The following is a 24643-nucleotide window of genomic DNA, read 5'->3' as shown; positions in this document are numbered from 1 at the left end:
CTCGTGGAAGCTAACGCTGCAGCACTGCCACACTCTTTTGTTGTTGCTGTTGCTGTTGTTGTTGCAGGGCTCCCGGAGCTCTAGCTTTGTCCAAGCACTGAAGCCTGAGCCGAAAGTTAAATGAGAAAAGGGAGTGGGGTAGCAGTTGCGCGCTCAATGCGGCGGAAGGAATCTGAAGCACGTGTACGCGTCTCAACAGAACGCAAAAATAAAGGAAGGGTTACCCATGAGATAACTAAACGGTAAGGGCGTACTTTTTTGGCTACTTTTCCACCCGTAAATAATTTCGCACGGTTTTCGGCAGTGCTTTGACTACTGTTGTTCTGGGAGTAAGCACAAACTGAAGAACTGTCAGCGTTTACTGCGAAAGCCTTATTAGCCTACCTCAACCGATTCCACGGATGTAAAAACTCAAATACTTGGTGGAGCCTTCCGCATTTTCTTGCTTATAACTCGTCGGTCATAACTACCAGTGTTGCACCATACAGCATGATGTGGCGGTCTCGATTCCGGGCCGCTGTGACTGCTTTTGTTATAGAGGCAAAAGAAAATAATCGCGCAGAAACTCCTTCGGGAGTTTTCTAGAAACGTTTGCTAACAATCGCCTGGTGTTATTAGTCGTCATATGCTGCGCTGTTCGTTGAAATAGCGCGAAACACCGCTGAAGAATTGTGACGAGTGAGAAACGCAGTTACAACGCCAACATGCTAATTATACTAGTGCGAGGGGTAGGAAAAAGTGCATGGGTAACCATGTCAGCGCATATCGAAATTTGTGCACGAACTAGGCGGGATTGTAATTAGTGGATTGTTTCATTCATTCATTCATTCATTCATTCATTCATTCATTCATTCATTCATTCATTCATTCATTCATTCATTCATTGATTGATTGATTGATTGATTGATTGATTGATTGATTGATTGATTGATTGATTGATTGATTGATTGATTGATTGAGGGTTTAACGCGCCTGGCTGCGAGGCACGCCGTAGTGGAGGGCTCCGGATTAATTTTGACCACCTGGGGTTCCTTAATGTGCACCCAAATTTTGACACACGGGTGTTTTCGTTTTCCACCTCCATCTGAAAAGCGGCCGTCACGACCTGGGTCGAACCCGCGTCCTCGGTCTCAGCAGCACAGCGCCTTAAACGAGCCATGAAGGGAAAATACAACTTCGTTTAATTTGAAAGAACTAGGATTCAGTTTCTTACTCAGCTCCATTACAGCCACAAAAGATGTTTTTTTTAACGAAAAAAAGCAAGAAGTATTTAAAATCTTTCAAATTTTGCGCCACAGTGACGTGTTATGAGCAGGAATGACGTCATACGGGCCAACAATAAAACATAATCTTTAGTGCGTTAACTGCACGTTAGCATTCAAGTGATGCGGTCAAATGTAAATAGAGGCCCCATACAGACGTCCAGTCATGTGTCGTTGCGACAGGTGAGTTAGGCGGCCGCCAATCGCACAAACAAGGTTCCGTGACGTCATAGAAAAGTTGCGGGAAATTGGGTAGGGGTTCGCGACTGCTTCACACGTTTTCTTTAATATCTCCGTTATTTTTTCGAAGATTGCGATGATGTTGGTATCATTGTTATCGGGACTAAGCAGTCTTTCTAATAAACCCAACTTGTATTTTGTCTTCATGGCTCCTTTAACCGCTGAGCCACCGCGGCGGTTACGCGATTAAAACGGAGGCTGACATCTGTAAACTAAGGAAATACAGCATTTATTTTGTATTATATGGTGCGTCTTTTCTGTTGTGGCTCTTGTGTTTGTTATAGTTTGTCCTGAATCGTCGGGAAATGCTTCGCGTGGCGTGCCGAAGTGATTTAGCTGCACTTTTGTGATGTCGCAAAAAAAAAAAAAAGACATGCAACTGTCGCAGACGTTACACGAGCTTTTGAATTCGCCTTCGAGGAACGTTCCTCTAAATTATTTGTCGCGAGGTTGCCCTCGCCGATCTCGTGTATACAACGGTACAGAGCTGTATGCCGCATAGATACAGGGTCTCTGTCCGTGAAGAGTGGATGGCGTGGGAGGGTTATTAACGTAGCATGCTGCGTCATGGATACGTGTGGCAGGGTTCACCGTCTATCCGAGCTCTTGGTTCCCTCTGAGGATCGGTGTTTCGCTATTGTATGAATCCTGCTTCGTCTTCATCCAAGTGATCTCTTTCGTGACGATGATGTTGAATGTAACGTGCCTCAATTTGAGCACCTCTTCTGCCTTGCGGCCCTCCCTGTAGCGTCGCTGTCAGGATGCATTAGGACACCGTCGGTCCCCTTCTTCAGCTCTTCTATTGTCGGTAGAATCCGCAACATTTTGCGCCTCCTCCAGCCCTGTTCTTTCAGAGATCTCGCGCTCTCCGTCTCTCGACATCTCTGCGTCCTCGTTCTTAACTAGTGAGTAATTGCTGCCGTCTAAGCGCCATCGCAGTTACAACTGTGTAGGCGGCGGCACCGATGTCAGTATCTGACCGAATGGAACGCGCAGGTACGCAGCGAGTGGCTGCGCCCCGCTGCGCCACGTAATCCCTCCTAGCTGTATGGACTGCTTCGAACGGTGTCGCAAGCTGCACTGATCACGCAACTATACACACCCTCTCCTGTCCCCTGACCACCAGCTCGAGCGACAGGAGCGCGCGCTCCCATACCTCTGTTTCATACCATGCCTATCTGCGGCACAGACGAGGTCGGGTTCGAATCGCATCATTGCGTGTGTTATTAGGGGCGAAGCTTCTGAGGGGCTCGTGCTGCCGGCGTCTCATGTCGTCGTAGTAATATGTAGTCGCGGTACTAAAACGCCGGGACACTCGTTTTCCAACGCCTCGCGCTATAACGTTTCAGCGCCGAGGCAAAAACTCGTACTAAAAAATTGCACCCACCTCCCCGCGAGGGGAACCTATAGATGCGACGCATCGTGGGGTTCACTTGGTGTTTCAGTTGGATTGATTCTGAAATCGCGTGAAACGTGTCGGGAACGCGTATGATTATTATGTTGTATGATTATTATTATGTTTTATTGGCCAATCTTGGTCAATCTCTCTAAGTGGTATGCTTGGGGCTTCGCTGTCGCAACGACCGTTACTCCATCATTGTTGCTGTAAGTGGGAGCTTCTTTTCTTTTATTGCAAGTGTTAATCATTGCCCCATCATGCGTTGTATCAGTAGCATCTTGACGTAGTTTGAATGAGTCAAGGATATAAGGCGTGTTCGTAGCCGCCAGGTGTTAAAACATTTTTCTTTAAATTACACACTGGCACGCTCCCTGTTAAAACTTGGATGAAAGATCGGGGTCTGTTTATAGCTTGGTCGACAGACTGTCGGCTCTGTACTCGACCAGAGACAATTGATCACTGCTTTGTAGACTGCAGAAATGCTGTCTTTTTCTGGGACATTCTACAGCGAACGCTCAAAAAAGACATGGATATTACGCCTTTCTCTATCCGATTTTTGCCATTCGACTATCCTGGTGAGCCACCTTATGACATGTTCGTGTTGATTGGTTTGTACAGTCTGTGGCGATGCCGCTTATGTGATAGGCATGCTGAGCCACCAAGATCAACTAAGTCTTATTTCAGAGAAACTGTGGCATTTGTACATAGTGTGTATAGTTCGCTTGACCAACCACCTGACTGGTTCCCTCTTTTGAACGCTTGTGTGTGTTTGCCTGAATTTTGATGTATATTTGCTTCTCATAACTTCAGGGTATTCTTTTGTTTGCTTGTATTTCTCGTACTGCAACGTCTGAGCGTATTTTCCCATGTAATAAAGAAAAAAAAAGTTTTGTGGCGCAGTGGGAAGAGCACCATGAACCTCGCGTTCACCCCACAGGGTCGTGGGATCGAAACCGGGCGCCGCAAACTATTATTTTTTTTATAGTGTAGGGCGAGGGGTGTGGACGGACAACAACGCCGTATGGAGGGACAAGGCGAGTGAATGAGATGCAGTCGCATCTAAAAGAACATGCAGGGACATTTTCCAACGCATCGCGCTAGAACGCTTCGTGCTTAAAAATCACGAGACCTTTACAGCAAAGCTATATACCTCTACCCCCCAACGGTTTGATTTGCGCGGACAAAAACGCCAAGCCGCCATGAATACACTTATACAGTGCATGCTTTGCCCCTCCCCAGGTTTCAAGTTAGTGGAGATGGCCCGGTTTTTTTGTTTTCTTTTGTTTTCTTTTCCGGTGGTTCATTGCACTTTACGTACGGGGCAATGGAGAGTTAATTCAAATTCTCTAGGCGTTTAGTGCGCCGCAGCTGCACCCGTGCTCTGACGCGCGCCGTAGTAGAGGGCTACGGGTTCATGTCGACCAACTGAAGGTTTTTAACGTGCAAAGAGATGTCAAGAAATGAGCGTTTTTCTATATTGGCCTCCGTCTGCGAAACGACCGCTTCTGCCGGGATTTTACCAGCGTCTTCGGACTAGGCAGCCCAACGCCTTAGCCACAGAGCCACCGCGGCTTTTCTCTATTCCTTTAGCTGCTCCGGCGGGTCATTTGTTTCGGTAACGCGATTTTTTTATTCGGTATTTAGAGAAGAACCAGCGCTTCAAGCATACTCTTCTCTACATGTAGCACCCTGCCGAAGTGACCGACCTAATGGGAGCCAGATTTATTAAGTTGTCCAATTAACAATAATTAGCAATAACTATAACAATTTATTCAATTAACAATAATTGGAGATGTTATAGAGCACTTCAAGTTATCGTCCTGTCCTGAGGCCCACGCTTCAGCTGTAGCTATAGCGTTGGAAAAACTGTATCCTAGATTTCAGTCTATAATGCTGCCAAGGCTCTCTGACCGGATAATGTATTTTTGACTGGTTTCACGTGGGCTAGCACTGCCTTGGTATCTCGCTGCATAAAAGGAAATAAAAAGCGTCATGGCATAAAAAAAAAGAATACGGGGAGTGGGGGGGGGGGGGGGGTGGCTGCGTTCGTCTTTCTGTGTGAAAATGCTCGAAACTCTAGCTAAGTACCATCTTCAAGCTTCCTGCGACGTTTAATTTTCAGGTTCTTTGTTGGGCGTTTTGTGTCGTGGAACGCGGAGATCGCTTCGATGCATCGCTAATGCGGGCTTCGCGCGGCGGCCGTTCACACGACAGCCCGCATGCGAGCGCCCGGCTCGCCGTTAAAGCCCAAATCGCGTGGGCGGTTCGGAGTGCCTCGTTTTCAACTCTCGCGAATGACGTTCTCACAATCCCTCCCGCATGGCGGACGCGTGCCGTTGCGCATTGTCTTATAGCACGGAGAGACGGGGGTACGCGTTGCCTCAATTATGCGCCGCTCGCGAAGGACTGCTTTTCAGGCGCTCCCTTGTGGCGTCTTCTCGTGCGTAATATCTCTGACAGCTCCTTTCTCTTTTTTCTTCTTTTCTGCATGTTGCACAGGGCGCGCGGCAAAACCGTCTGCGTCTTGACGAACTCGGTGTGCGTCACAAACGCAGTTTGTCGAGAAAGAAAGACGGGAATCTCGCTATAGTTTAGCATTAGGAAAAACAGTTGCTAGCTGTTCACGCAGCAGCTTTCTTCTACCGTCTTTCCAAGGCCTCTTTAGGCGCTGTCTCTTGAGGACTGCGACAGCGTCTTTCGCGCTGGCAAAGCTTCTCTTTTGTATCCCACCCGCATTTCTCCGGTTCGCTCACTTTCATTCGTAATGTAGCTGTTGCAGCAATTAGTTATCAGAAACTGTGTTTCTCTCGCATCGCGAGGTGCACCGCAGGCCCGAAACTTAATGAACTAAACTCCAGTTAAGACGAACCCCAAGGGACAGTGAAAGTTTGTTCGCATTATCGCAAATTCGTCTTAAGCAGACGTGCATGTCACAAAATAGCGAAAGCGGTGTTCGTGTTCTCTTGTTGTCTTGGCGGTGAGATTCGGCATAACCGAGTTCGCCTTAACGAGATTCTACTATATAAGCTTGTCGGTGCCGAGAGAGAGAGAGAGAGAGAGAGAGAGAGAGAGAGAGAGAGAGAGAGAGAGAGAGAGAGAGAGAGAGAGAGAGAGAGAGAGAGAGAGAGAGAGAGAGAGAGAGAGAGAGAGGGAACAACTCTTTTTTAGACTTGTTATAGTTTCAGCAACTTACGAGCAGGCACATCACCGTCCATCTGAATACTGACTTAGAACCATGTCCAGTTATTTTTTTGCTATATGTGGAAGATTCTATCTGCTTTGTCTGAACCGTTATTGTTTTTCGGCTGCTAAAATAGACAGATCGCCACGAGTCATCCTATTCAAGCTTGTTCACGGATGAACAACAAAACAACAGCCTGCACGCAAACAACCTGCACGCAAAGATTCTTCAAATTTTTGTATGTTATGGCTTTGAAGAAGCCATGCCTCGTGTGGAAACTATAATGCGCGCTTGTTGAATTCCCTGACCCAAGTGCGGCTTTCCACTTGATTTTTTTTTCTCTCCGTTGCAAGTATCGCACTCGATCCGTGGGCATTTCTTGGCTCCATGCCCAAGGCAAACGAATCACTTTTACAGCGAAGCTGTTAGCCTCTCGTTGGTCGGAGAATTTCGTGTCGGGAAGAAAAACCGCTGGTAGGAATTCTTGCCCAAGACGCCGAGCGCATGCTTCAGGCTAATCAGGCGTGCAGTATAGAGCCCAGTATTCGTGTAGAGAAAAAAAAAACCACAACAAAAGTGCCGAAACCGTATGATGGATGATAAGTAGAGGCCGGATTTTTAGGCACTAAAAAAGCACTTTTTAGGCGCCAAAAATAGGCGGCAAAAGCAACGTTTTAGGCACTAAAAAGAATAAAATAGGCGAAATAATTTTTTTGATAAATGCTGATAATTATAGGCATTTATCGGAGTTTAGGCACCAACACCCAAAATAGGCGTTTATAGGCACTATAAAACCACCATAGAAGCCATCCTTGACCTGAAATTCGTGCTCATATATCGAAATGGGGCGATTGGAATGCAAGGAAAAAAATAGGCATTTGCCTAAAATCCGGTCTCTAATGATAAGGCGCCGGTGAACAATAGGACCCCCCCCCCCTCGTGTGTTCTAGTAAATACTGCGTTTGCAGCTGCTCTCGAAAAGTGGAGAGGGGGGGGGGGGGATGGACGTAATTAGAGGGCTAGCGCATGCGTCAGGCTAGGCTGGACCCAGCAGATCTTGCCCAAGATGTGCGCCGGGACCCAATATTTGCCGCCAGAAAAACCGAGTGCAAGCGACAAGCCCGCCGAGACAAGGAGCAGAACATTTCGTACCCACCCCTATCAGCATGTATAGTGGTTCACAGCAGCTGCGCTGGACATCCACTTCCGCAGGGTGGGGTGGCGTGCATTTGCTTTAGCACGCACTGTATGAGAATAAAAGCGGCATTTTTTATCTTCGGAAAGCAGTGAACGTACACACGCTGATGTCATTCTGAATTGGATAACGAGGAGACAAAAGGCGAAGAAAAGAAAACGGCAATTTTCATGTTCATTTGGTCAACTTTCCACATCATCGCCTCTACTCCCTCATCTATGCCCTGTGGCAAAATAAACGCTAAAGGATAAGGAAACGACCGAACCAAAACGACACGCGGGAGAGCGTTCGTAGTTCCTTGTTTTCGCGCCGTTTTCCGCCACTCCCCGAGTTTACCTCAAACTAATTATACAAAGCTATGAAATTTCAATTCAAATCCAATAAGCATGCGGGCAGCAGTCGTTGTTATCGGTCTGTATGATAACGACGCGTGATAAACTGACAGAACCCCATCAGCACCCCCCCCCCCCCCATCATCTGCAAGCCCCAAAATTCTGGTTATTCCTAATGTTGGCGTTAGTAATGCCACTGTTAAGTGTAGATCTACATCAATCCTTGCGCCGTTTTTCGGACAAATGATTTACCTGAGAACATGCGGATATGTGGCTGGTTGCGATATCACATTGTTTCTTTTTGTAGAAAGTGAGGAAGATATATAAACTTCCGGCGGAAAGTAAGGATTGAGGAGGTTATCGAGTGCACATTTTAAAAGTCTGATAAAGTATATCCCATAACAAATAAGTTAAAACGTTCGGGTTTGCGAGAGTATATGCAGTGGTGGGAACCACGCAGCTTGCAACCTAACTTTTTTGAAGCTATAGAGGAGGTAACATTGAATGCGTACTGGAGGGAATGCGTAATCTATACGGTTGTAACAGACAACGCAAGAACAGGACGGTGTAACTTTCGAGGCCGTGAACTGCTTAAGTAACAACAAAAACGAAATGGGAGGCGGTTCCTCAAGCTCAAGTTTTTATCCCACTAAATACCGCCAAATGATCGTTTCGAAATTATGCGCAAACTCGCACGGCAATACGAATGTTTATTTGATTCAGCGGCTATGGCGTTGCGCTGCTTAGCCCTAAGATCCGGGTTCGATCCCTGCCGCGGTGGCTGCTTTTCTGAAGAAGGCGAAACATTTCGCCGCACGTTAAAGATCCCCAGGTGGTCTGAATTAATCCAGAGCCCTCCACTACGTCGCGCCTCATAGCCCAAGTGTACCTTCGGCGCGTTAAACCCCACAATCAATCAATCAATCAATCAATCAATCAATCAATCAATCAATCAATCAATCAATCAATCAATCAATCAATCAATCAATCAATCAATCAATCAATAAACCCCACAATCAATCAATCAATCAATCAATCAATCAATCGAATATTCATTTGGTTCCGACAGACTTTGAACGAGATATGCCACAATCTCGATTTCCTCAAGTTTTCCTATCCCACTACTGAATCGTACGTATTCAATTGCGATTCTATATTTCAACGGCTTAGTCTCTAGTACAAGCGGTGCCGAGGGTTGGCCATCTAGCGACGGGCCTTCAATAAAGGAAATCCCGGGCCATCTCCACTGACATGAAACCTGGGGAGGGGCGAACGAAGCATGCAGTGTAATCAAAGCTTGTAAGTCTCGCTATATTGCCACACGGCGCGCGCTGATTGGGTGGCGGAGAAGCGCCAATGGGAGGAGCAATCGCGCGCTTGCGGAGGCGGTGGCGCCCTCTCTTGCGTTGAACAGGATTTAAGCAAGTAAATTTATTTATTTAGTTCAATATACTGCAGACCTTGGCGGTCCAAGCAGGAGGCAGAGAGAGAGCGGCCGTAAGTTGTCTTCGTGTCACACGTCGCAGCATACTAAGAAGTCGGCTTTACGGCAGAAAACCTGGCGTTCGAAACCAATTTCGAGACGGAATTTAATAAATTTCTTGTATCAATGCAATTAAATACTGATTATTCCTGTATTTAGAATCAGTTTAAATCATTTTAGTTTAGTTTGAACGGGTTTTATCCATTCCGCGCTTGTTTTTGACCATCGTTTGACAACTGGATTCACAGTGATGACATGAGACGACGGCAGCAGACGCCGACAACCCAATCCCCTAAGGTGCTTCGCCCCTAATTTCCTCGACGGGATTAAGCCCCCGTCTGTCATGTGTAATCAGGCACGTGCTAGCTCCACCTCATAAAAGCGCGCCGGACATGCGCAGTGCTCTCACAAGTATACAGTATATCCCGTTCCAATTTAGCAAGTCAGTGCCCCGGAATAAAGGCGCATTGTTCTTATTCAATCCATCACGCGGTTGAGTCCGTTTTTCTTGATCAAATAACCGACACATCACGGATTAGCTTTTGATCAAGAAGAGAAATGGCCCGTCATGCATGAAAGCGGAGCAAGACCCTCCGTGACGCAATACGAACGTCCCTCCTTGACCAGCGTATACCTCGAATAACAGACTGACCGGCGGAAATTTGCGTTGCACAACTCGTCGGACAACTCCATCACGCACGCAGGGCTCTAGAAACTGTAATACTCGCGTCGTCCGTACGTTCAACCAGCCGGGGATGATCGATCAATGTCGGGGACCACGGCTAGTCGACCGTTATTAGAATGAATGCGGGAGCTCGAATGGACCTGGGCGCGACGATTCATCTTACCTCGTGGTTTTTCACACGACTTCATCGCACAATCCGCGCGGTTTTTAAAAGTTTGCCCGTGCGTGCAACTCGCCCTCGGATATCACTTTTTGCTATATAACGAGCAGAAATACTCGAACAAAAATGCGCAAGACAAAACACAACACTGATCGCGCACTTTTGGAAATCCCGTACGAAATGTAGTTGCGACATACAGTGTGTTGCGACGATAATTGGAACAATTTAAAATTTTTTCCTGAGCGATCCTCCGCTCTGTTCACGCTCAAACTTCACACAAAGGTCCCATTTTGTGGTCTATTTTGTTTCACACTGGGAACAACAACGGTACTTACCTGTTTATTCTGAAAATAAATAAAAACGATTTTCGCCTATGGAAAAATGGCGGCGATTTGGACGTGCGAGCCCGAAAATCGGGTTTTCTGATTGTCTGTTAGCTCATTTATAGGTGCATTTTCTGATCGTCTGCTGCGCCATTTGGCTCCGTACGTGAATCCCAAACATGCGTTTCACTCTGCAGGTGGTTCCGACGTTCCAACATCAACTTGCGCTGGCTCGCACGTCCAAATCAGCGGCCATTTTCCCATAGGCGAAAATCGTTTTTATTTATTTTCAGGGGAAGGGGAGGAAGAGGAGGGGAAATCCTCCCCTTCCCCTGCACGAGGCGTTCGACCTCTCCCTTCTAAATAAATTCATTCATTCATTCATTTATTTTCAGAATAAACAGGTAAGTACCGTTGTTGTTCCCGGTGTCAAACAAAATAGACCACAAAATGCGACCTTTGTGTGAAGTTTGAGCGCGAACAGAGCGGCGGATCGCTCGGGAAAAAAATTTAAAGTGTTCCAATTATCGTCGCAACACCCTGTATAGTAGAACCCCCGTATAGTAAACCAGAGACGACCAAGAAATACATTTGCTGTAAGGGGAGCCACTCCGAGACATTCCTCGTATTCGGATCCAAGGGTTCGTAACCAAGCAGTAGATGGCGGTGGGAGCGCGGAGGAAGTGGCGGGCTTGTATCCACAGGGGAACGGAATCATCTCGCGCCTCTGATACTTCTGTTTATTTTTTTTTTTTCGTGCTTCATAAAGGGAACAAGTATGACCAGTGCATGCGGTTTCTTAGCGCTTTGAAACGTTCTTGCATTCGCGTGCATCTCGTTGAAGTATATTTTCCGACTTTCGGCCAGTCGGCCGGATCGAGTGACATGCAGACAGACAGGCCAAAGGTGTCATCACGTTTGGTGTAGCCCAAGAAAGACTATCCTGTTCAGCAACAGCGCATAAGACAATAGCATTGCTAGCGCTAATTTTCTTTTCGCGCGCTACCCTCTGTAACCCAACTGTCCTCGAAACACGGGTTACATGGTTCATTCAGCGAGGGGTCTATGTGGCACGTCAACACCAATAAGGTGTCTCTTGCTGGCTTGTTTGGAATGTGCTGCGAGTCATTGCGCTCAACGAATTCGGAGCTCTCTTTGGATGTCCTTCTTCTCACGAGCCGTATGTTCCTCTCTCTCTTTCTGTTCGTGCACGACGCAGGGCCTGCGTCGAGACTCGGCCCTCGGCCCGGACGCCCCGAGAGCTGCTCTACGGGGACGACGACGAGGACTGCTGCGACGCGGCCGCCCTGCCGTGAGTGCTTTCTCAACTCTCTTTGCGCCTTATTGCTGCACCTTGAACCTTGTGGGTAACACGGCAGCACGTCTGGGGTGGCTGGTGATGATGATATTGATGGCAATGATGAAATTATAATACCGACGGTGACACAGAAAGTAAGGTTGATGATTTCAATCATAAAAAAAAAAAAACTCCCACATCCCCTCGCGGGAACCCCTGTGTAGATGTGACGCATAGGGGGTTCACGTTGCAGCGTTGGACAGCGGAGGAACGGCGCTGGAACGATGGAGCGGAGCGGCGCAGGCACCGCGTTTTATAGCGTGCATAACGGTGAGGGGACGCGCCGGCGCCAGTGCGTCTGCCGCGGCTATGACGCAACACAATCCAACACAATTCACTTTAATCCAATCCAAGCCAAGCCAAGCCAAGCCAAACCATTCGAATCCAATCCAATGCCCCTCACGAAAGAGGGGCATCGGAGAGGAGAGGGGGTGAGCGGCGGAGAGCGCAGCTCGCGCGGCGAGGAGAATGGGGGAGGGGCGGACGACAACGACGCCGACGACGCTGCATGGACAAGGCGAGTAAATGAGATGCAGTCGCATCTAATAATAGCACCGGCGACGACCACAACGGTAATGATGGATATTATGAGGATACTACTGATAAATAACGACGACGATAACGACGGTAGGGGTGGTGGTAATGGCAATGGCTATTTATTATTGGGGTGATGCGTAGATGCGTAGATTGGGGTGATGCGTAGGTTGCAGGCAGCGGGAGCAAAAGAACGAACAGGTCCACTGCCGTCTTAACAGTTCCGGGCCCTCGGCGACACAGCAATCCATCGAACAAATCGAGTTCGTCAATTAATACGTGCTTATCGGTACCCCCGGTGCCCCTCCCCTCCGCGACAGCCACAGCGCGACCGTTCAATCGAACGCATCCGCCAGCGACCCGTGGCGTTCGTGCACTGACGCCGCCCCGCTGCCGGAGGTCCTGTCTCTGGTTTCTATTCGAAACAAGCGTCCGCCGTGCCGAGAGCGAAGAACAGCGAACTAAAAGCGTGCTACTGTCCTGCATTTAGTGTCAGAGCTACTCAGTATACACCAGTGGCAAAACTCCCCATGGGCCTCATGCGTCGAAAAACGCATCCCGGTTGGCCCCCTGCGCTGGGGGAGACAGAAAATTGAAGTAGAACTGAAAGCTTGCGGCTGGTGGCGTACGTCATTGAAGGAAAACCGTGGAAACAATAGTAAACAGTAAGCAGTACCTAATTTAATTTTTTCATACTTTGAAAGCAAGCTTTGCCCACCCCTCACGCTCTACCGCTCCCTTCTCGCTCCTCCCATGGCAAATACGGTGGAGGTTTGCTTAAGCCTATTCAATTTTCCCGCCATTCAATGCTCTCGCGGTATTACTTATAGTGCCGCCAAGGGGTCTACACTCGCGTTCGAGTCCCCTTTGTATTTTGGGGGCAGCACATTGTCTTCAACGCGTATCTTCTCATTTGCTGTTGCAAATATCAAAAACTTCTATTTTAGATTAAAAGAACAACGCTTGTACAACTTATTTATTGGTGTTTCGCGTTAAATGTACTTAATATTTTTCTCTTTGCTCAACAAAGTTGACAAGTGTGGTGAATGTTTTCAGACTTAGTTGTTCGGAAAGGTTTTGACTGTATAAACTTCTCGTTCAATAGTTCTGTTAACTTTTGGCCGGGTAATTGAATCCAAGGACAGACAGACAGACAGACCACACTTTTCGTGCTTGAGTGCCCCAAGAAAGACTATCGTCTTTGATAGAAAGAAATATAGGAGTGAAGAGACGTGTGCGCTCACCGTCTCCCTGTGACACGCAGTCTACAAATGTTCGCATAGACCAGTAGCGTCTAGAAACGGGAAAGAGCGTCGGTCAGCATTTTTTGCGAGCGATAGTCAAGACCGATTCCTGAATTGGTCCTCGCTTGGTCCTGAATTCGTCCCGAACATTGCTCGTACCGATGAGGAACGAGCAGGCATCCATAAAGGCCGATACGAACCAGGGACGATGGACTAAAGTTGCCGCGGATCGAGAGGCACCAGACGGGAGACAACGTTTTAAAAAATTGGCCGCGTATCTGCTCCTTTCGTTGCCAATGCCGTCAAAAGACGATAGTCTTTATCGGCTTTTGCGAAGTAAATGCCTCCCTTCGCTTTACCCCTCACCTCTCATGTTGTTCCTCTTGCGTCGCGCTCCTCCCAAGGTAAAGACGCCAATTGTTTGCTTAAATCATTTTAAATTTCCCGCGTTCCACTGCTCCAAACCGGGTGTCTCGATGCGAACGCTGCCGTACGGCGAAGACGCGCGTTAATCGAGGCGCCCTACTTCAACGTTTATAGAACCGCGTTTCCCTACTCCACGTGCGTTGCAAGCAGAACGTGGAACCTATCTAGTGGAACCTTGCGTAACTGTTGCCGGTTGCTTTCTTAAAATGGCGCCAGAAGCTATAGTGGCGCGGGCGACAGCAGGCGACGGCGGAGTGAATTCTTTTTCTGGAGTTGATGAAGTATTTAATTTCGCAAAAGTCAAGCATGTTTGAATTTTTATAAAGGAACACTGCAAATATCACTTCTGCATTGATTTGTTGTCTCATATTTGCGTAATGTCTTGTTCTTCTTCAACAATGTTGACAAGTATGAACATTACACCGGACATAGACGGGTAGATTTAGTTGTGACTATATAAGACTATTACGCAGGCGTTGTTTTGCTTTGGCCGGGTGGCTGAATCGAGTCACAGACAGACAGACGGACAGACAGACATACAGATATACAGACAGACCAAAATTTCTGGGTTTAAGTAGCCCAAGAAAGACTATCGTCTTTAAAAGGGATCCGAGGTTCAGAGACGGGAGTGCATTGATTTAGAGAAGTCGTGTGCCCGAAGGAGCCAAGCGTTCTTCAGTGATAATGGGGGGCTTTTAATTGTTATTTGGAGAGTACAATGAAATAGCATAAACGTTGCTTTGCCGGACTTGCATGAAGCAAGGTAGTCCACTTTTAGTGACCGAGGTCTTTACTAAGCATTTTACCTTAGAGTTAGGTGATTGGTAGTTCATTGGGTGAACTGAGTGAATATTTAAAAAACAAAAACTAGACCGTCGATAACCTATAGTGGAAGCATCGGAGTTTGCTTAACCAAGTGAAGAAATTAAACCAAGGCGCAGGAAAGGCGAGGACCAAACATTGAAGTTTACGAGAACGTGGCAAATTTTCAGCTCGGAGATCGTTTCAGAATTTTAGTTTCGAAAACTTCGTTTTCCGCAACGTTCACTTGCTCGCTCCTCCGTTTGAGCCATTAATGTAGGTTTCCTAAACATACAGAACTATAAAGAAAATGCTTCCTTAATGCAAACGCATCTCCTGCTTTCATTTATTATTTAATCTTCTTCATCTCTCATTTTGTCTCCGACTTCGTGAATGTATCGTGCGAGGCCCTCCGATAGTTGCCAGTATAATAGAGTTTCCCGGTTCGCCTCGGTATGAAGCTTGCACGCCAGCACTGCCGCTACGTCGCCTCGGGATAAAGCCGCTTAGTACTGTACCGTGCTGAGTTTCTGAGTTGAGGCAAATCCGCTCGGAGGGAAATACGGAGGGAGTGAGGACGGGGCGCACTTATGGCGACGTCCTTGCTAGCAGCCCGAGTCGCTAGCTACGGCTCGTCAATTATTGGCCGCGCGGGATGTCCATAAATTAAGACCTCTTAAAAATCCATCCAAAGCCCGGAGGGCCGGCCCGCTCGCGCGGAATGCATATGAAGCTCCGGGCTCGTGTATTAATAGACGCGATGCCGGAAGGAACGAAAGGGGAACGAAGTATGCAGGCACCGTACTTACCGTCGACGGGAATAAAAGTCCCCGCATTTTGTGTTCTAATGCGACAACACTAAATGCCCCCATCACGCGAAAATTCCAGCGTCTCGCTACCGAGCGATGATTCCAAAAATGGCCTATACGGCGCAGACAGAATGAAATCTTGCGCCCCTCCGTCTGACGACGACGATGGTTGAACGCTAAGCTTTCTCGTGATTTGTTCTTTGGTTGGCCGATCCCACGAGGCGAGTATGTGCTACTCTGGAGGTACACACCCCTTTTTTACAATACCCACAGCAACTTCCGGGTGCGCACTCTGTAGGCCTAACGTTTGGGTTTGGGGCGTACGGCGCGAATCCGGCACCTGCTGCTTGCCATTCGCTTCGACCACGTCGAAATGGAGCAATCGGATAGGCACCGGCTTCATACCGCGCCGGAATCGAACCAGGAATCGAACCGGAATCGAACCTGCAGGTTCAATTCCGGCCACGGGAAGCGTCTTTTTCTTTCACTTCACCCGCGATCATTCATCGTCATCGTCAGAGAAAGTTGGCTGTTCTGCAAGGCGTATTCGCGTACAACGGCATCAGTGAGACCACCACAGCTTCGCTTTAAAAAGTGTACAAAAGACAATTCGGTGAGTAAGGGTTTGCTACTCGAACCGGGGCCTACGGAATGCAAGTCGACAACGCGTTGCTTACACCACAGACAATCTTTGACTCCGGCTAACTAAGGGTGAACCTATAGTGAAAACCGTCGTGGCCTTTGACTTAGAAACGTGTGTTAGGAACATGTACTGATGCCTGCTGGGGTAATTTTAGGATGCTAATCACTAAATTAACAAACCAGCTTTACGATAATTTCGTTTGTGCAGAAATAACGAGGCCTCTTTGCCAACCTAGCTTGCAACGCAAAGAGTAAATGACCATGACGATGGTAATAAAGGAGACGCTTGCACCAGTGGGGTCCTGCAAGAGTAACTTGAGTACGTACGCTAATTACAACAGTACAGTAACACGTTCACGCTAATAGAGTGTAAGTAGGACTAAAAAGGGTGACCAAAGCTCTCAGACGACGCAACAGAGAGAAAGGAAAAAAATTGGCCGCGTATCTGCTCCTTTCGTAGCAAATGTCGACAAAAGACGATAGTCTTTGTGAATGCCTCCTTTTGCTTTCCCGCTCACCTCTCATGCTGTTCCTGTTCCGTCCCGCTCCTCCCAAGGCAAGCACATGTGCACGAAGGGTTTGCTCAACTCAATTTAAACTTACCGCGTTTCACTGTTACAGTTCGGGTTCCTCGATTCCAGCGCTCCAGTTCGGCGGAGACGCGCCTGAATCGAGGCGCCCTACTTCAACGTTTATAGAAACACATTTCTTTGCTCCACGTGCGTTCCAAGCAGAACGTGGAACCTATCTACAGTCAAACCCGGTTATAGCGAACTACAATATACGCCACGATTAGTTCGATATATCCAATAGTTCGAAATAGCCGAACCCGCCAATAACGAGTTTTTTGTTACGAGTTCGCAATGCTCGGGACCCCCCAACCCCCCCCCCCCCCCCTCCTCTTGCCATCCCAGCATGCAGAAACGAACATAATAAAGTATGCCATTACCATACACAAAACTATCTATTTATTGCGAGCAATAAAGCTACTTTCCGCTGTAACTACCCACTTTCCCAAAAAGCGGCGATTCTTGTTTTCACTTTCGTTTTGGCGGCGTCAACTAGCAAAGCATTCTCTACATGAGACATCATTTGCATCAGTTGCAGTCTGTGTCCTTCAATATTGAAACAATATTGGTGGAGCACATTGACTGCCGAAAGCGCTTTATTAAGCATCGGACGGCTTTCACTCGCGACATCCTCCGCCTCTTCGGTGCTTCAGCGCCAGCAGCCATGACATCGGCGACAGTGTCGGCGTCCGAGGGGCTGACAGTGAGGGCAACGTCGTCGTCGACACTCAGGCAATCCTCGAAGGGCACTCCTTTCAGCACAACATCGGGAACGTTGGCGGGCTCTTCCCACAGTTCGCCAATGCTTCCATCTTGGTCCGGAATCGCTGACTGGGAGGGTTTAATAGTCAGGCGCGTCGGAAACAGTTACGGACAGTGCCGGAAGTCACGTCGCTCCATAGGGGGCTCAACATCTCCATCGCTAGCAATCAGCATCTCGATCGTCGCTCCAAAGACCATGCATTTTGGCGGCAATTCTAGGCGCGCCGTGTTCGATATATCAGATGTGAACTTCGTTATAAGGAATATGTTTCGCGTGTATTTTCGTAACTGATCTTTCTTTGTTCGATATATAGCATAATTCGCTCTATCCGGGTTCGTTATAATCGGGTTTGACTGTAGTGGAACCTTTTGTTGCTGTGGCCGTGTGATTTCTCAGATGCCGACAGGAGCACGGGCAACAGCAGGCGACGGTTTTCTGCAGTAGATGTAGTATATAATTTGCTATCGCAAAAACTAAGCATCCGTGATTTTTTTAATAAAGGGACACTGCAAATATTACTTATGTATTGATGTTCTGTCTTATGTTGCGTAATGTCTTGTTCTTGTTCAACAATGTTGACAAGTATGGACATTGAAACCGGAGTTAGACGTTCAGATTTGGCTGTGAGTATATAAAGCTATTGCGCAGACATCGTTTCACTTTACCGAGTGGCTGAATCGAGTCACAGACAGACAGACAGACAGACAGACAGACAGACAGACAGACAGACAGACAGGCAGGCAGGCAGGCAGGCAGGCAGACAGACAGACAGACAGGCAGGCAGACAGGCAGGCAGACAGACAGACAGACAGACGGACAGACGGACAGACAGACAGACAGACAGAAAGACAGACAGACCAAAATTTCTGGGTTTAAGTAGCCCAAGAAAGACTGTCGTCTTTAAAAAACGACGCAGTGTGGGAAACGCGTCAAGCCGATGGCAATGAAGTGACACAAGCGCACAACTTGACGCGTTTCTGCTTGTCGGTGCTTTCTGTTCTGCGATGGACACTGAGACGTCTGCCACATCAGCGGCCGTAAAACGCGGCCGCCAACGGAAGTACGCGTCCTCAGAAGAATATGCAAGGGAACACATAAACAGCGCGTGCGGCTAGCAAAGAGGCAGGTGTTCGCTGCAGCTAAAGCTGTACCAGCAGCCCACACCACGGCAACCGGTATACGACGCGAAGATTACACGCCAGACATATATCCCTCGTAGAGGACCGCGTAGCTTAAACGGAAGCAGTTTAAGGACCATGCAGCTGGTTCCCACGGGGTGAAACACGGAAGCCTTACACTGATAAAATATTTAGACTCCTTACGTGAGGTAACGACATTTCAGCTTCGTATGCGCATCGCGGTTTCGGCCTCTCAAGAAGGCCAGCCTCACAGGTCTACGAAGTGCTACGAAAACAAGCAAGCAGCACAACACAGACACATGGGCGTCTGCAAACGTATAAGACGCTAGCTGCTACAGCGTACGTAAACAAATCAGAAGAGACAAGACCGGCTGTGAGTCACTCGATGCCTTGTTTGTTGACGTAGCGCTTTCGCAGACGTGCGCGTCCTTGGCTTTCCCTTAGCCTTGTTTGCATAACACGTGTCTGAAAGCTGTTGCCGACACGCGCCTCGGCGATTTAGTGAGTGCCGTTAGTTCCGCCTCTCCCCAGTGGCCGAAGCGAAATCGAGGAATTGGCCAGACATGTCTGGCTTTAAAGGGCAAAAATGAACACATAAGAAATTCCAAAACATTATCACAAAAAAATCGTGTTAAGGATCACAACAGACAGACAAACAGAGTGGTTTACAAAAATGCTGAGTTGATTAAATAATAATTTTGATCAGGACATTTTTAAAGAAAGGGTAATAGTGATTTGGGCGTTTAACGCACCGATAGAGGCGCGCCGTAGTTGAGGGCTCCGGATTAATTCCGATCACCTGGGGATCTTTAACGTGCGCCGAAATCTCGACACGCACGGGCGTTTTCTAGCTTTTGACCTTCGTCACAAAAGCGGCCGCCGCGGCCGGGAATCCAACCGTGCGTCCTTGGGCTCAGCAGCACAACGCCTTAGCCACATTTTCGGAGAAAGACAGGAAAACATACGCCTAAGTAGGAGGCGGGAAAGACGCGAAAACAGCGCAGCTGAAAGAAAGATAGAAGACGTGGCAGGTCTACAGAACCGCGGATGCCTGTCAAGTCTCCTGTCCTTCTCTCGACCAAGCTGGTTTTGCATCGCGCGCGTAAAGCCAACACACCTGACTCACAGATCTTAAAGCGAGTTGTAAACATTGTGTAATTGCCCTTCCACTAACCGCGTGGGCGCTGTTTTGAGTTCCGCCGGCCGATTGACGTGCATTCTTACCGAGAAAAACGCGTTCGTACGGCAGCGTCGCCACCCTTGCGCCATTCGCCCGGCAATTTGCTGACGTCGGCTATGGTGAAACACTGGGTAACGTTAAACAAGTGAGCGCGAATTTCCCACTTGTCTAACCAGCACCACCTCTTCGCGAACAAGACTAACGGCGTTATTACCATAAAATGGGTACAAATCAACGTTTTGAACGTCGATAGCGTGAAAACGCGTTGCGAACAAGTATGACTTCAGTGCGGCACTTGTTTTCAACTGCCGCTACCGGCGCGTGCCGTTTTACGCCTCAGAAACATACCGTAGATTTGTGCTATATTAGGCAGTTTTAGCATATCGTTACCGTGTTTGCGTTACCGTTTACCGTGTTACCGGAAGCGCTGGCGACGGTGAAGCCTGTGCCGGTAAGTTACCGTTCGCGGTAACTCTCGCGCTGCGTAGTCTACTCCCGCAAACACGGTAAACGGTAACGTAAACACGGTAACGATATGCTAAAACTGCCTATTGTCAACCAATCGATTGTAGCGTTGAATAGTATAGAGAAGTCACGAATAAGAACTTCACCAGTTCACTTCAGTGCTGCTTCCCGGAGGCGCATTGGCTGGCTGACCTACTGGCGTCACCACCTTTTTAAAAACAACGAGGCATAAATATATATGTACACTGTAAACTCTCTGGATCGGCTGTCTTCTAAGTGTCTTGGTCTCCCGACCGCAATGCATCGAAAGCAAAACATATCCGCTTTTAACGAAATAGCGCTTATAGCGAAGCAAGTTTTCTTCCTCGAGAGTTTATAACGAGGGTGTACTGTATGCATACATAATCGCCATCATCATCAGTCTCGTTGTGTCCACTGCATGACGAAGACCTCTCCCAAATATCTCCGGCCACGTCCATAGTTAGCTAACTGAGTCCGCTCTTTGCCCCCGAACCGTCGTAGTTCATCCTTCCATCGAGTCCTTGGCCGACCCCTATTGCAGCTACGGCCTATTGGCGGTCACTCCGTTAAACGGATGGTCCACCTGTTGTCTCTCATGCGCATTACATGTCCCACCCATGCCTATTTGCTTCTCTTAATTTGGACTAGAATATCTTCCACGTGAGTCTGCTCCGTAATCCACGCAGCGGTTTTCTTATTTCTAAGTGCGACACCTAGCACTTTTCTTGCCATAGCCCGTCGAGCCGACCTGAGTTTTCTATCAAGCGCTTAGTTAGACCCCCAAATTTTCGCTCCAATAACGAGATAATTATAAAGAATTAATAGTTAGATGCAAATGGCAGAGCCCATCAATGACAGATACAATGAATTCCAGCGTCTTACTTTCGAGGTGGCTGAAAGATTTTTTTTTTCAACAAGAACAACACATGTGTACTTCCTCTACCGGCACTATGGTCGGAGGCGTGACTATTTTCCCGGCAACCCTTATATTGACGTTTACACAAGTTCGCTTTGCTATGCAAATTTTACAGTTTCCTACTCAGCTTAAACAGCCACGTTAATTAGCTATTTTATTATTGCCTTAATTACCTGGCCTCATTAGCTAAGTCATACCACTTCAATCACTGAGTGATCCAATTTCGTCGCTTAGTCATCATCATCATCATCATAATCATCATCACCAGCCTATCTACGCCCACTGCAGGGCAAAGGCCTCTCCCATTGATCTCCAATTATCCCGGTCCTGTGCCAACTGTGGCCAATTTATCCCTGCAAACTTCTTGATCTCATCTGCCCATCTAACTTTCTGCCGCCCCCTGCCGCCTTTCTGTCGCTTAGTAATCCATCTTAAATCGCTTTGATTTACTTTGATACACTTTGATTCACGGTAATTCACGTATGCATCCACGCGAAGCAGAAGTACGTACCTCTGCACCTAACCGACCCCAGGTGCGCCTTTAGGATGCCACCTGGACTTAGGAAGCGTGAGGAAGCCATGCTACCAATGCTACACCGACTGCGGTTGAAGATGGCGTACAAGGTCCAGCAGGCATCTTCATTTCTTTGCTCCACATGTGACACACTAGAAGACATCCGGCTTATCATATATGTGCGCTCAAAGGGCATGGTGCACAGGCAGACACATTATCTTTGTGCAGGCTGTGTTGCTGAAGAAAGGAGTACGAAGCTATAGCAAAAGGAAGAATAACTCTGTTTACATTAGACCATTATGAACGTACATGGCTTTCGATGATACTTTTCTTCTCTTCTTTTCTTTCCACTGTACCCTTCTCCGTGAGATGTCCCTTTCTTCATTAAGGTGATTGCCCTACGTCCAGTGGAACTAAATACAACAGGCCGCTTGATGCGTGGCTTGAGTTGAGGCCTGTATTGGATCCTTGGTCGGGCCCCAGGCAGGCTGCACATGCAACTACTGTTGCAAAGCAAAGCTGTTTTGGTGTTTCTTCGAAGCACAGGACTGGACACCGTTTCGTGAAAAACCGCATTCTTGTATGTGACTGAGAATTTTGTGCGCATCATCCGACAAATTTCCATTTTTATAATTGTTTTTTCTCCTTTTCTTTCCGTTTTTTTTTTCTCATAATCTGGCGTAGCAGCCCAGCGCAACGGTTCAGCTGACATCGCCGTTTCATTAAAATTATTCAGATGGAGGCGAAACGCAAAAGCGCCCGTATGTCGGAATTTAGGCGCACGTTAAAGATCCCCAGGTGCTCAAAATCGATACCAATCCTTCTACTACGGCGGACCTCATAGCCGAAGGGTAGCTTCGGCACGTTCAACCCCACAATCAATCAATCAATCAATCAATCAATCAATCAATCAATCAATCAATCAATCAATCAATCAATCAATCAATCAATCAATCAATCAATCAATCAATCAATCAATCAATCAGTCAGTCAGTCGTCAGTCAGTCAGTCAATTGATCAATCAACCAGTCAGTCAATAGATCAATCAATCATTAAACTTATTATCTCTCTTAGCTTAGTTTACTTTAATTACTCTCTGATTCACTTTAATATACCTTGCTTCACTTGGTCATACATTAAAAATCGTGTCATAAAAAACCAGCGCTGCGGCGCAGCGACTGGGCGAACTCTTTCTCAGCCGCAAGCAAGGTAAAGCTCTGCTAAGTTGTAACGCACGCGGTTGCACCCTGAAGACCCGGGTTCCATTCCCATACGAACTCCACTATAATCAACTTTCTTTTATGCATCAGGGAGAAATTTTTTACGATGGGCGCTCCAGGACTTTCAAGGTCAAATGAACGACAGTACATATAAGGCTTTCATCTTAATATTAAAGTTTAGAAAGGCAATTGTGGCAAGAAAAAGAATACCTTACCCAGCCTAGCAAAGTATACCCGACCCTCCAAGGTCGCCGAAATTGCTTTAGGTGGCGAAACTAAAAGCACTTTTGTGGACAGCGAGGCTATGCGGGAATATGCTGAAAGGGATAAATCCACTGAGCCACTAATGCAGAATGGCAGCATTCATCAGAGTGTTTGAAAAAAAAACTGCGCGCACCGTTCCGAGAACCACCAACTTAACGTAATTTGACGAAGTTAAACTTGGCGACAAGGCTAAAGAAGCAAGCAAAGATCGAGCGGCTCTTGCGACGGAAGCAGGAGGCCAAAAATGTGCACAAAAAGCCCTGCGGCGGAAATCGAGAGCAAGCACCCAAATTGGCTTAGCCTTGAAAGGAGAGCAAATTGGATTCTCAGTTTGCAGCACACTGTTGCAGATATGGGAGCCACTCAAACCGTGCAGAGAAACGACACTTGACATTGTCGTGACGCAAGGTACCTGTCCATGTTCATCGTCACCGGCAGCGGCTGCTACAGCACCAATAATGGAACGCGACAAGGCGCTACCAACTACGCTGCTCGTTTGACATGTCTGTAGAACTTTATTTTCAAGTTTTTTATAAGTAGCGAATTCCATGGAACGCCTGCGGTACGCTAATGACCAAAATACCAAAAGGCCTACCGTATGCTAATGAACAAAAAACCATTAATCCGACACTCCCCGCCCCTTCGTGACTGTTATTTGGGTGTGCATGTATCCTAACGTAAAATGTAGTCTGACATTCGCAAAAGGAGTTGCGAAAATCGCCCAACCACTTTACCGTGTACGTATATATATATAGCACGTCACGATTTCTGGACCACTAAGTTGCGTTATTTTAACGCTTACTTCTTTTTTTCAGGAGAGTATTTGCCTTCAAAAATTACGCCCCCCCCCCACGTCATTGTCATCTCCACAGTGGTGACGTTCGTTACAACCACGCACTGTCAAGTCCACGAGGCCGCATTTCATAACGGATCGCCAGCACGTTAACATTGTATTACGCGTAAACTGCACCTGAACTAGTCGTGGTTTACATTAACGGTGAAGTGGGCGAACATCGAAATGTTCAGGGCTGAGATTGCATAAAGCCGCGTCATAAAGCCAACATCAAAAAATTCACCGAAGCTTACACTCACAGGCAAGACTTGAATGGCGACGGTGTTTCGGGTGAGCATTGCCGGACACAAAGTTTCAGTACCATTGTTTATTTGCATAGTTGCGGTGGTAGTGGTGGTGGTGGTGGTGGCCCGAAAAATGGCGCATACCCACTTAGGGGGATTGGCCAAGAAGAGCTATGTTTTCATTACAATCAATCATGCGAGGCAAAATAATGGAGCAGAAGAAAGAATTTGGTCTAGGTTAATGAGAGAGAGAGAGAAAACACGAAAAAAAAAACAACAGAGAGAAGAATAGGAAAACTATAGTAAAAGTCAGCGTAATCGGAATGTTTTTAACACTGCAGACGAGCTGTCTCCGAAATGAAGGAGTGGATGGCGTTGCACACGTCCCTATGGCATCGGCCCAGACTAGTCCCCCCAAACGACAAAAGCACCGGTACAGTTA

At 47.5% G+C, this 24643-nt stretch overlaps 1 protein-coding gene across 16 annotated transcripts in view; it reads left to right on the top strand.

Moving 5' to 3' along the window:
- Positions 1–24643, top strand: part of Tai (basic helix-loop-helix family member taiman) — a 592092-nt gene that overhangs the window by 386201 nt on the left and 181248 nt on the right. For all 16 annotated transcript variants that reach the window (XM_077704527.1, XM_077704537.1, XM_077704523.1 and 13 more), the window contains exon 3: positions 11480–11572. In XM_077704527.1, coding sequence (XP_077560653.1) covers positions 11480–11572 — 93 coding nt within the window. The remainder of the gene's footprint in view (positions 1–11479; positions 11573–24643) is intronic.

This window comes from Haemaphysalis longicornis, unplaced genomic scaffold, assembly GCF_048455015.1.
Source record: "Haemaphysalis longicornis isolate Haplotype H1 unplaced genomic scaffold, Haemaphysalis longicornis Haplotype H1 scaffold_3, whole genome shotgun sequence".
In the NCBI taxonomy this organism is placed as follows: Eukaryota; Metazoa; Arthropoda; class Arachnida; order Ixodida; family Ixodidae; genus Haemaphysalis; species Haemaphysalis longicornis.
The sequence above is the reverse complement of the archived record's forward strand: the minus strand, read 5'-3'. Positions and strand labels throughout refer to the sequence as shown.